The sequence below is a fragment of the Ambystoma mexicanum genome, chromosome 6p (assembly GCF_040938575.1).
Source record: "Ambystoma mexicanum isolate Mex_15411 chromosome 6p, UKY_AmexF1_1, whole genome shotgun sequence".
Classification (NCBI taxonomy): Eukaryota; Metazoa; Chordata; class Amphibia; order Caudata; family Ambystomatidae; genus Ambystoma; species Ambystoma mexicanum.
The window spans coordinates 1434092065-1434105277 of NC_090935.1; the positions used below are offsets into that span (position 1 = coordinate 1434092065).

Here is a 13213-nt window from a genome sequence, read left to right on the forward strand (position 1 = left end):
GCACTACCAAGACTGAGGCTATCCCCGCCAGAGGTTCCACAACTCCTGTACACCTGGCCAAGCATGATTGAAAACCGTGGGTGTAATTGTGATAACTGGCTCTCCTTCATAGCACTAATCAAGGACCATACAAACATATCCCATTACCCTCTACATATGTTGAAAAGAATCCGTCACTTCTCGAAAATATCTCACTAACTCCATTTGGTCAGGAAGGTAGTTTTATCTGCATGATTAAACTGCTGTAATAGTCTATTCCATGGCCTCCCAAAAAATGTCATCAACCACACCCAACTATGGCAGGAAAAATCAGCAATGCTCATGCACAGACTCCTGGGTGAAGCAAGACTTGAATGCAAAGTTCTGTGCATGATGCACTGGAGTGTAGACACCCTCCACTTAACATCTCGAAACACTGGCCTTTCAAACCCTTGAGATGTTCCTCAGATTCTCTAACTCTAAAACCTTGAAGCCAATCACAGCCAAGAACCCACCCGATGGGGCAATCTCCCTTTGGCTCTCAGAAATGAAGAGTCTCGCGGGAACTTTAAGAGGCACTCAAAGCCCCTGCTCTTCAAGAAGTCCTTTGACAGTTGACATGTGTGTGACTGCTCACAGCTGATCCACATGGCTCACCTGTTGATTCCCAGGCTGTGCCTTAGCTTTAACCCCTAAAACTACGAGTTCAACCGGTATTTGTCCTGGTCGACCATTAAGCCTGAATCTAATTTCTTGCACTCATCTGATTTTAACCATTGCCTTTGTTGCTAAACCCTTATCAGTGATTTCGCCAACGTATGTCTGTAAGCAGGTTCCTCTTTCTATACTGTGATCTGAATGTTCCAAGGCTGTGAATATTGTTTAGTCCCCCTTCTTGCTTCTACTTTTATTTCCCCCACACATATTTGGCACCTATAAGTGTTTCTATTGCAACAGGCGCTTCTTAAATAATCAATAAATATATAAGGTGGGGCACAGCATGGAACACGAACTACCACCTCCTGCCATGTAGAGCGCAATTGGGATATAATTACTTCACAGATTTGTGCGTTTGTACTGTTTAGATGTGCATTTATGCTCTGCCACTTTCCAGTTAATTTGAGACAGTAGTGCTTTTCACCTCCATGTTACTAGCAGTGTTAAGTGTGCAGTGATGTCAACTATAGGAATGTTTTATCCAACCTAAAACCTGTTGGAAAGAAAATATTTTTTCTGCGTTTCAGGAGGTACTTCCTTAATTAAGCTTGAATAGCGCTACTTTATACATAGTTTTATCAACCAAAGACCAACATCTATAAAGGATGCTAACATCTGCCTTTCACCCTCATTAGGATTCATCAGTGAAGTATAATGTAACATGGTTCTTCTTCTTCTTCTTCTTAATTATCGGAGGCGTGGGCGGACCCATGCAGGCGCTTCCCCATCCTATAGGATGATGTGCACCACTGTAACATGGTTGTGGCCAGAGCATTGTGGTGTGTTTAAGAAGCACCATCAATGTTATGGAGGGTTTAAAAAAAAAGATAGAAAAACCCTTCTGCCTGAAATGTGTGGGTAGAGTAGGTTTTTTCAGCTAAACCGCCACACATGCCAGAGCGTGACCCAGTAGCTATCCCTGGAATTGTACGCCCAGCTCAGAGCCACTGGGCAATGCATTGTGGGTATGCAAATTAGTTCAACAGCATGCTTTCTGCTCCAGATAATTCTTTTTGCCTTATAGGGCAGTGCCATTGTGTACACAGCTTCCTCAACCCAAGAAATACAGCTCTCAAAAATGCAGACAACCACATATGCTTTTCACCATGATTAGGAAAATGTTCTATATGTTTGTAAAAAAGAGTCGAACTGAACTTTTTTGATGTGACAGTATTCAATGATACAGTGAAAAGAAGCTAAGGGAGAGCCTTTGTGTGTATAATATTGGCTCCCAATCCTTGGACCCAGGGGTGGTGGGGGGACATTGCCGAACAATTATGTACATAATCTCCATTAACTTCCGTTATGCCCACTCCATATGACCTACTACCACTTGTAACCTGCTCAATGATGGTGACACATTTGCTGTGTCTCCACCTCAATCGCTCTTCTTCATACTTACGCAAAATGAGAGGAAACCTCTGCTATGCCTTGTAGCCCTTACCACACATTTCTATTTCCACTCTGTACATTTTTGCTGTGACTATGAGATGAGGTGAAGAGCTAGATGCCCTGATGTTGAACATCCGTCATCTCTTTTCTCTGTGTGCTGGCCTGCCTTCCTTCCACCATTAGTTTCTTCTTTCTGGTGATTAGCAAATTCAGTAAGGAGGGATCCTGTGCGCCACACGATCACCTGACCTAGCTGCTCCCATGATTCTAGCATCGAGAAAGTATGCCTGTCCAGCGACTGGTGGTTGCTACATTGTAACCTCTGGATAGGAAACTAAAGGGAAACTAACACCCCTTACCAAGTTTCCATGACTGTGGAATTTTAAGAAGGGAGGTGGTGTGTGCTGCGAAAGTAGTGCAGCAGTTGGACGCTGTATGGAGAGAGCTGAGCCGAGGAGTGGAGCAGAAAGGGTAGCAACGTGGAAGGGAGCGGCTAGAGGAAGTAAGTGGCGGAAGAACAGGGAAAACAGTGTGTGCGGGCCCAACGAAAGAGCTATGGCACCCGGCGTTGCTGTGATGAAATGACTTCTGCCGTGGCGGAGTATAAGTATTCGTTGTGGTTAAACCACACACTCAGAATTCATTCTTCTAAAAACGAAGAGTGATCCCAATCATAAAGGTGAAACAGGCACCATTAAAAAACATACCACCGCCACCTTTTGTGGTAATGTGGGCTGAGGGAAGGCTATACCCTTAAGAGGGGTTTGAATGTGATCCGGTAGCAACCGGTAGCCGGCGGAACTAGCTTCCTGGTTCTAGCCGCCCAACTCTGAAACACTATTCCACTGAACATTAAATCCATCCCCACCTTTCAACCTTTCAGAACCCAGGTCATCACCTGGCTACTAAATAAATAATTCAGGGATCCTACATTAGCACTCACTCACCACTACCTTCTATCTGCCGCTACTAGCTAATACAGCTCCTGCATCTCTGTGTACCTGTTACTTAATTGCTCAACGCCTTTATCATACTGTTTGCTTGCTATCTGCACTAATTGTATTTTTGTATACTGTATAAAGTCCTGCACATTATTTCTGTAATTGTATATATGCTGCACAACTGATCCAATGTATTGCCTGTAACCATATTCTTGAGTGCCATATACCCCTGGGTCTGGAGCGCTATACAAATAAATAAACAAACAAACAAACCAAAAAACATAAATACAACAGTTCAAAATAACAAAAGCCCACCCTGTGTGGAAAGAAGACAAAATATACAAAGATAGAAAGATACTGCACTCTGAGTAAAGAAGTAGGAGTGAAAGGCAATCAAAAACAGCAATATTCATTAAAGGAAATGTTCTCGAGCAAAAAAGGGATTGAAGTCTCTAGAGATAAAAGATGGACCAGGGGCATCCTTTGTTCTTGGCAGTATGCCATTACCAGTATACACCTGCCAACCACCAAACAGCATCACACCTTCCTTGCCATATAGCTGGCTACAGTTTATCACAGGTGTGGCACGAGCCTATCGGTCACAGAGGGCGTAAATCTAGCACAGGGGTCCACGGGTCTGGTACCTGAGAGCCCACAACCACACCCGGTTTTCAAGATGGCGGTTCATGAAGTAAATAACTCCAATGTGTATTCATTGCAGTCAAATGCATTCGGTGTGTAAAGCCGGGAGCCATGTAGCGGGTTTGACCTTTGAGGGAGTGACCTTGAGACCCGGGACTTAAGGTCATGCAGTCATAGAGTCAGACCGTTTCCTTATCTGTCACACCCTGAGGTTTTGCATCTAATCATGAATGGGCTCTGAACCACGCTAGAAAACATCAATAAATGCATGGATGCATTTAGGCAAAAAGTCATTGGCTTACGAAAAGAAATTGATTTGGATCTCAGCACGTTTGCCTACGATCTTCGTTTTGTGTGGTATAAGCTGTTTTTGTTGCAGGACATTTTTTGTTTCTTGAAACCTTTGCAAGTTCAGGAATATAAGCCTGACCCACACAGTAAACCCTGACACAAAATTGTGTACAATGTAAACAGGCGCATACGTTGCATATGAAAATGTTTCCAACAATCTCTACAGGTCAAACCTTGAGAGCATAATTACCATTTTTTTCCTTAACAGGTCGATTTTGGGTTTGCAAAGCAAATTGTCTCTGGACAGAAAACGTGGACTTTCTGCGGAACCCCAGAATATGTCGCACCCGAAGTCATTCTGAACAAAGGCCATGACTACAGCGTGGATTTCTGGTCTCTTGGAATTCTTGTATATGAGCTCCTCACTGGGAAGTAAGTGTCTTCTAGGAGCTGATTGGAAATTGACATTTTGCAACACGTGACAAACTAATAGCTTTTGAACTTGTGGAGCAGAGATTGGAGTCTAAAACTATGGATAGCAAAAAGACTGGCAGAAACTTATCAGTGTTTGGCTTGACTGGCTCCCATTGAACAGCACCCTTAAAATGAAACCTTATCCCTCTATCAGCTTCCTAATTATTTGAAAGTTTACTTTGGGGCTCATTGTGGAGTTCCTCATAAATTCGATGGCGGGGGCCTGTACACATACACTTTGACGTGCACAAGTCCGAGCCGCCAAATGTTTGTAATTTGCACGCAGAGTGCAAATTTTCAGTGCAAACAGCAGCGTACATGTGTGTACGCTACCTTTTGCTCGGCACTTATTCACTGAGCCATGCAAAGTGAGTAAACGCTGGCTGGCACATTCACATGCCAGGTAGCGTTTACTTTTAGTTGTGAACACTGCTTGCCATGCACGCATGGTAAACAGCATTCATAATTACAAATAAACACTGTCCAACATATTTAATTGTACTTGTAAATGCTGCCTGCCATGCAAGCATGGCAAGCATTGCTCACAATTAAAAGTAGTGATTTTTCAAAAACTCTTGGCTGCAGCGGTTTGGTCTAACATGGCGACATATGCTTTATGGTTGTCAATATGTTCCAAAAAGCTTCATTAAATGCAGATGATCGCGTCTCACCGGGTTTGGGTTTAGCCAAGAAAAAAGCCCCTTAAGCATATGGGTAAGGTTGTATAACCCGGAAGGAGACTGCGCTCAATGTTCAAAAAAGTGATTTATTATTTTACAAAGTGCCCTTTTGTGATGACACGTGTTTCGGTCTCCCTTGAGACCTTTTTCAAATCAGGGCTATTATTCTATCATAGCACCATATAATGATAACAAAAATTAGATGTAGAAGTATGAAAAGACATACACATAAATAAACATATGCAAGTATGCAAATTGAACCAAGTGCAAAGTTAAATATGATACAATAATTGCAAATGAAAGTCAATAAAAGAAAATGAAAAGCCAGACAATAAATGGGGTGGGGGAAGGGGATGTAGAAAAGGGGGGTTGCAAAAATAAATGAAAGCCACTTGTTAGGTATTGTACTTAGTAGTGTGCATGAGGAAACATCATTAATTGTATAACTTGTAGTAAGTGTTGAACATTTTACCTTGAAATCCTCTAGTGACCCTATTAAATTTGGGAAGAATGTTCCACAGTAATCGGGTTAGATCCCTACAAATGGGAAGGGTTGAAAATGTCACCTTTATAAACAGATTAAGTTGCGATAGATATGAGATTCAATTGAGATGCAGGTGTGTCTCATTTGCCTTTCAATGCAAAGTGTTTCAATTTATCAGTAAAGTTTGTGCTAGCGTTTATTTATAATTCTTTTGTTAATAAACAGTCCTGCTTAGTTAAATCAGAAATACTCCTAAAGACGTTGTTGTATGTCATGCTCCTTCATAATCTAACAAACCTGTTAGCAGATGTACAGTTAAAAATAGTACGTATAACGCGGTACAGACTTAGCGGGTAGAAAAGCGTGCACGCACTCGTGCAGACTCTTTGACACATTTTTGTAAGCGAGCCATGAATTGCTAGACAGTCTCTGACCATCTGAAGAAGTTTTGTGTCTAATCGTGTGCTGCAAAAGTCTCGAGGGGGCGCTATTAGGCGTCCTCTCTGTGAGTATTTTGTTCTAAACGTTGCTATGGTGACGGTCCTCCGGGGTAGTCTCTTGCCCTGTTTGTTATAAGATAACCTGGTGGCCATATTGTAATGAATTAGATTAACATGAAGATACAATAAAAGGATACAATTAACGTGTTGCTGTACTCATTGTCTTTGTTCAAAATGCAACCATTCACTAATAAATAAGCATTAGGAAAGATAGATGGACCCAATAGGTCTTAGATATGAAAATAGATTAGTGAAATCGGGGTCTATATTGGAGATTACATACTGAAGGTGGTGAGATGTATGATCACTCAATGCTTGCATTCTATGACCAAATGCAGTGATATTAACGATAAATTTAAGATGCTGAGTTTTTACTAGGAAAAGCATTATGCTGCAGGCGCTAACGTTATTGACGCCAAATGAAACAAATTGTTTCTGTACCCACGTGTGAGGAGCCATGATCTCAATCCCTTATCCAGATTAATGCATTTTAAATTAACAAGGTAATATAGAGATGATAAGGTAGATATCCAAGTGTATACATAAGCAGTAAATCTAATCTACTATGTTGTTACTATGAAAAACATTATGCTGCAGGCGCTAACATTGCCAACACCAGATGAAACAGATAGTTTATACGTAAGCAATGGAAATCTTGTTTCTGGTACCACACTATAATTAAATGAATGCTTGTTAAGTTCCTAAAGAAAAGACACCATTTCATTGTCCGTGTTCAGGCCAAATAATGTAGAATTGAGTTTACAAATTACTTTTGCCTCAGTTTGTCTTAGTTTCTTTTCCTTGTCACCTCCTTGTCTTCCTAGTGTCACTCTTTGGAGGCTAATGAACTTAATATCTGCCTTATTGTCCATTTGGTGTTTCTCTTGCCAATGACATGCAAGTGGTAGCCTTGGGTCTTGGTTCCCGATTTTTGCTAAGTGTTCTCTTACTCCGGTCCTGAGTTCTCTGATCATGCTGCCAATGTAGACCAAGTTACACACACAGATGATTCCATAGACCACATATTTTGTCCTGCAGTTAATGGGTTGTCTGATTTTCAGGGTCTTATTATTGCTGCTACAAAATAAGTCTGTTTTCTTATGTGCATATTTGCACATCGTGCAGGTGCCACATTTCCTGAAAACGTTGGTTGTTGCTTTTAGCCAGCTCGATGATTCCTCCACTGTGTCCGGTAGGTTCGATGGACTTTGTTTGTTTTTCAATGTTTGAGCTCTTTTGAAGGTAATCCTTGGTTTATCATCCGCGTAGTTGGCAATATTTTCATCTAATTTCAGAAGATGCCAATGTTTAGCTAAAAATTTTTTCAAGAGTCTGTAGTCATTGCTATATTTAGTGATAAATCCAATAGTTGGTTGTTCCAATGCTTTGTTCTTCTGTGATAGTGTTTGCTCTTGTGTTACCGATGAGCTTTTGTCCAGGGCTTTACTGACACATTGTTCTGAATACCCTCTAGCCAGGAATCCTGATTTAAGTAGCTTGCATTCTTTCTCAAAATGTTCCATGGTCTGGCAATTTCTTCTCGCTCTTAGAAATTCCCCTGATGGTATGTTTAAGATGGTTAGTCTATGGTGGCAGCTTGCTGCATGTAAGGTTGAATTCACTACAGTAGGTTTCCGGTATGTACATGTTCTGATTTGATTTTGTTCGATGTATATTGTAAGGTCTGGAAAGTTAATACTTTTTGCATCACAAACACCAGTAAATTGAATACCCATTTCATTAAGGTTAATCCTGTTGTAAAAATCTGTGAACTCCAATTCTGTTCCTTTCCATAGTATCAGCACATCATCGATGTATCTCAACCAATGAACAAGTTATTTCTGATATGCCATGTCCTGATAGATAACTGTATCTTCAAATAGTCCCATAAAGATGTTTGCTAGGGCTGGGGCGTATTTAGTACCCATTGCAACGCCCTTAGTTTGCCTGTAGTATGTATTATTGAAATTGAAGATGTTACACTCGAAAGATAGTTCTAACATTTCCTTTACCATTTGTATCTGGTGATACATCGATGCTGAATCCTCCTTGAAAGTATGATCTATTGTTTGTAAGGCCCATGTATGTTGAATCGATGTGTACAGCGCTTTCACATCCAAAGTTGCTAGTAGACAGTCATTTTCCCAATTCCAAGATTGAAGCTTAATAATTACGTCAGTGGTGTCTTTGAGGTACGCTTTCAATTTCATGGCTCTGGGTCTCAAGATGTTGTCCAAATACTGTGAAATATTCTCAGTTGTCCAACCTATTCCACTGAGGATTGGTCAGCCTTCCGGTATTCCGGATCAAATTCCTTGTGGACCTTCAGTAAGAAATACATGATTGGTGTGATTTGGCCCTTAATTAGAAGATAACCCTTTTCATTATCCGTGAGAAGACCTTTACAATGCGAATCGTAGATTTTAAGTTCCAATTTATGTACAATTTCCTTTGTTGGGTTGGCAGGCAATGTTTCATAACAACCTGGGGTGTTTAAATGTCTTCTAGCCATTCAAGGTAATTTTCTCTGTCCATAATAACAATGTTCCCCCCTTTGTCTGCCTCTTTTATTACTATGGAGAGGTCAGTTTCCAGTTTGCATAGGGCTTCCTGTTCTTTAATGGTGAGATTTGGTTTGGCTTTTGAATGTAGCCGTTTTTGATCCGTTCGATAGAGATCTTGATATACCGCCTTGTAAAAGGTATCGATGATGTTATCTGCCGCAAATTGGGGTACAAATCTAGATTCTGGTTTCAGCTCTTTAATTGGTAACAAATCTGGTTCCACATTTAGATCTCTTAGTACTTGAGTAATGTCATAATCCACTGGTTCTGTGATGGATCTAAGTAGGTGAATTTCTTCTATTTCTTTGATTACTGTGGAACATTCTTGCCAAATTTAATAGGGGCACTAGAGGAATTCAAGGTAAAATGTTAAACACTTACTACAAGTTAGACAATGTATGATGTTGCCTCATGCACACTACTAAGTACAATACCTAACAAGTGGCTTTCATTTATTTTTGCAACCCCCCTTTTCTCCATCCCCTTTCCCCACCCCATTTATTGTCTGGCTTTTTATTTTCTTTTATTGACTTTCATTTGCAATTATTGTATCATATTTAACTTTTGCACTTGGTTCAATTTGCATACTTGCATATGTTTATCTATGTGTATGTCTTTTCATACTTCTACATCTAATTTTTGTTATCATTATATGGTGCTATGATAGAATAATAGCCCTGATTTGAAAAAGGTCTCGAGGGATACCGAAACATGTGTCATCACAAAAGGGCACTTTGTAAAATAATAAATCACTTTTTTGAACATTGGGCGCAGTCTCCTTCCGGGTTATTCAACCTTACCCACAATTAAAAGTAAATGCTGCCTGCCATGCAAGCATGTTGGGGAGACTTTCATTGTAATTGTAACCACTGCTTGCCATGCAAGCATGTCAGGCAGCATTTACAATGGATTCCTATGGGGTCAACCTACTTTATGCCAGGGCATTTGTATGTTGTTCCGCCGCTCGCTATACCACACAAATAATTCAAAATGAGCCGTGACGTTAATGGAAGGCTTTTACTTCTTTCATTAACATTATGTGCTCATCCAAAATGTTATAAATAAAGGTGAATTTGTTCATTTTTACATTTTTAAAGCTACTCTGTTGTCTGTTTTTTATGATTATTCTATAACACAATGAGTTATCTAATTACAAATTCAATTCTAAAATACATTGTGGAGGAAATACCTTAGTGTTCAATGAATGTGAGCAACTTTTTGTCATCTTTTCTTCCTGTCTTCTGTTCTTTTTCGCTTTGGCTCATATGGGGCAATTTAGACCTACAGTCAGCCAAAACTAATCATCTGGAGTGTAGCATGAAAGGAAGACGGCATTCATGGATGGATAGACATATCATGTGCTTTGGACATGGTACTCACTCTCTAGACTCATGCTATTGGAGTGCCACTTGATGCAAGAAGCATTACCGGTGTCCTTTCCTCTAATGGAAATTCATTCGAGGAATGAACCTCAGCATTGGTGCTTGCATCAATCAAACAGCTGCCTCACAAAGTCGAAGCGTAGTGCTGCATTCCCTCTCCAGACAGCCCAAGTAGCCTAGCCCAGCTATGCTCCAGTTAAATACTAATGCAAACATTGCTGATGTATTTTCAAATTAATTGGAGGAAAGGAGTTCTACCTACCAAGCTGGGGGATGCTCTTATCTCAACAGGCCTCGCAAGCATCCACCCCACTCATGCATCATCATTCTCAGGATAAGTCAATCACTTTGCTACTCTGACCCCTTTTCCAATGTTGATCAGTCTTTTGTGAATCCAATTTTTTCCTGCCACAAATGGTCATGATTGTGAGTCTATATTTTGTTTCAATGGAGATGTTATGCCCGAGTACCGGAATGATATGCTAAGTGAGAGCCACAAAACCATGGACATGCACAAAGCAAGGCTAAGTGTTCTCTGCCCATGTAACATCAATACATCTGTATGTTGCCTATGGCAATTATTTTTCATGTATATAATGATATGCTATGCCAGCTCCTCCAAAGTTGTCAGGGAATGGTTGTTTCTGTGTAGTCCTGATGTATGTGTCCTTGGCTGCTGTGCTGCTTCTAAAAACAAAATGGCTGCCACACTTCCAGCAAGCACTATAACTTTCACCATGACTATTTATGTACTCTCTTCTTTTCAGTCCTCCTTTCATCGGGTGTGACCAAATGACGATCTACAATTTGATCCTCACAGGCATAGAAAAAAAAGATTTCCATAAAAAAATAACAAAGCGACCAGAGGACCTTATTCGACGGCTTTGCAGGTAGGACGTTTCTGTCAAGTGATGCTGTTGAATTGACAAACCTTAAATATTTATGTATGGTGTCGAAGTATCCATTCACCAAGAGGTTTAAAAGAGTCTTACGGAGGTTTGCTGGCCTTCAATACATTCTGTCTCTTCTTGCTTGTTATTCTTAGTCTCTTTTTCATTTCTATTATGAGACAATGCTGAATCATAGACTTGTTTAATGTGAAGGAAGACAGACGTATGATGATCACTACTGCATTTGTAGCTGTCTGTTTTTTCATGGATCACAAGTGAAGTGATAATGTTGGTAGGTGATGTTATCAGAGATGCCCTTGATGACATCCTCAATGTCTTTGGTGATAGTGTTCATGCCATCAATGATGTCACTGGTGTTAAAACCATTGGTGTAAATGATGATGTCACTGGTGATACTATCTGTGATAATAAGTGTGTGGTGATAAGCAGTGGACTGGGATCGAGGTAACAATGTGTGTACAGCTTAAATTTGTCATTTAGTTTTCATAGGGCGGACTTTAACATTATCAAACATGTATTTTTGGGGTGCCAACTGCATTGGTTCAGAATGCATTCTGTTTAAGAAAATGAGGGGAAACATGGCACTGCAGCTTCAATGGGATTATGGGCAGCATTTTGTAATGGTTTATTGAGAGACCACCCTCAATACGGGGAGTTTCTTCCCTCCGCAATCAAGGTGTCACACAAAAAATTGTTTAATGGATTCTTTGTTCAGCCCTATTTCAAACTCATATCATGCCACGTGGCCCCCTCCCCCATGCCACCAATGAGCCAAGAATGAGGCCAGTGAACAGAAAACATGTTTATATTTATTTGAATTATAGGTAAAGGAGATTGCACTAAAACTACACATCCACCTTCTCTGTGGCTAACAATTAACCTTCTTTTTACAGAACTAAATCACACAAGTTGGTTTGGAAAACACAAATCACAATACTTTACGCGGATTTCAATTTAAGAAATAATCAACACTGATCAATGAATAAAATCAATTTACATATGCAATGCTGTGTAATTTCGATCTTCCTGCATGCTTAAAAATGCTAGCAGTTTGGTTTACAGATTTGTACAAATGCGTATGGCAACTATGAATTCACCCAAAATTCTGCTTAAAAAAAGAACACAGGGTGACTTTAAAGCAAGACATACATCACATGTTCAGTGTTGGATATATGAGGTCTCACTTTTGCAAAGCACATCCCCGCCCAGCCCTTAAAACCCAAGCATCAATTACATGCAGCACCCTTCTATTCAAAGCACAGATCTAGGGAGTGGGGACAGTTTAGAAGTTTGTTTTTCAGACCCCCCCACACTTAAAGACTCGTGTTGGAGAATTTGAACTGAAATAATGGGGATAATTAGGAATTTTGGTATTTCAGACCCCCCTTCACTTAAAGGCTTGTGTTGGGGGAAGTTGCACAGTAAAATGGGGATGGTTAGGAATTTTGGGATTTCAGACCCCCTTCACTTAAAGGTCCGTATTGGGGAAGTTGACGGTTTAGGGATTTTTGTTTAGGGACAAGGACACCCCTCTTCCTTAAAGAAGTCAGGGTTAACAGGAAAAATAGGATTACCCTATTACATTACAGGCTATAGTTTTTAGCGTACACTGGAAATGAGCTTTGTTACTATGGAATGTTTACAAAAATCGCACCAGGGTGTTTTGCTAAAGTGGAGTTATTACGTGAATATTCAGTCAAATATGCTACGGATCTACCTAGTTTGCCCTCCCCCCCACTAATGGAAAAGAACCCACCAATGAAAGGGAATGGGTTAATTAAATAGATCCCCAGGGACTGAGCAGAGCTTTGCTTAAATAGATCCCTAGGGAATGAGCAGAGCTTCACTTGTAGGGAAAGACTGGATTCTAGCCAGCAGTTTAGTCAACTGGATCACACGGCACTTCTCTCTCTCTCTTGCTCCAGTGAAGAATCCCAGCCTCTGCCTCTAGTCTCCACAGCAATATACATCCAGCACTCTTCCAAAACTTGTCCAGATGGAATTTCAGTAGATCTCCTTTGGTGATTTTTGGCAGCTCTTTCCCTCTGTCATAGTGCATCCACTTTATATACCTCTCATCACACCCACAAACGTAATAATGTTAGGAGGTGCCAACTTATTACTTCGCAACCACATATAGAGCGTTACCATTCTCTCTCCACCCACTGACTGCTGATAGGTTCCGGAGGTGGTGACATTTAAATTAGGGAAATAAGGAAGGGAGGAGACAAATTCACTGTCCAGAGTGACCTATTT

At 40.5% G+C, this 13213-nt stretch overlaps 1 protein-coding gene across 3 annotated transcripts in view; it reads left to right on the plus strand.

Moving 5' to 3' along the window:
* The window catches only part of PRKG2 (protein kinase cGMP-dependent 2), a 710215-nt gene that overhangs the window by 513500 nt on the left and 183502 nt on the right, over positions 1-13213 (plus strand). For all 3 annotated transcript variants that reach the window (XM_069626564.1, XM_069626566.1, XM_069626565.1), the window contains exons 14-15: positions 4231-4394; positions 10814-10936. In XM_069626564.1, coding sequence (XP_069482665.1) covers positions 4231-4394; positions 10814-10936 — 287 coding nt within the window. The remainder of the gene's footprint in view (positions 1-4230; positions 4395-10813; positions 10937-13213) is intronic.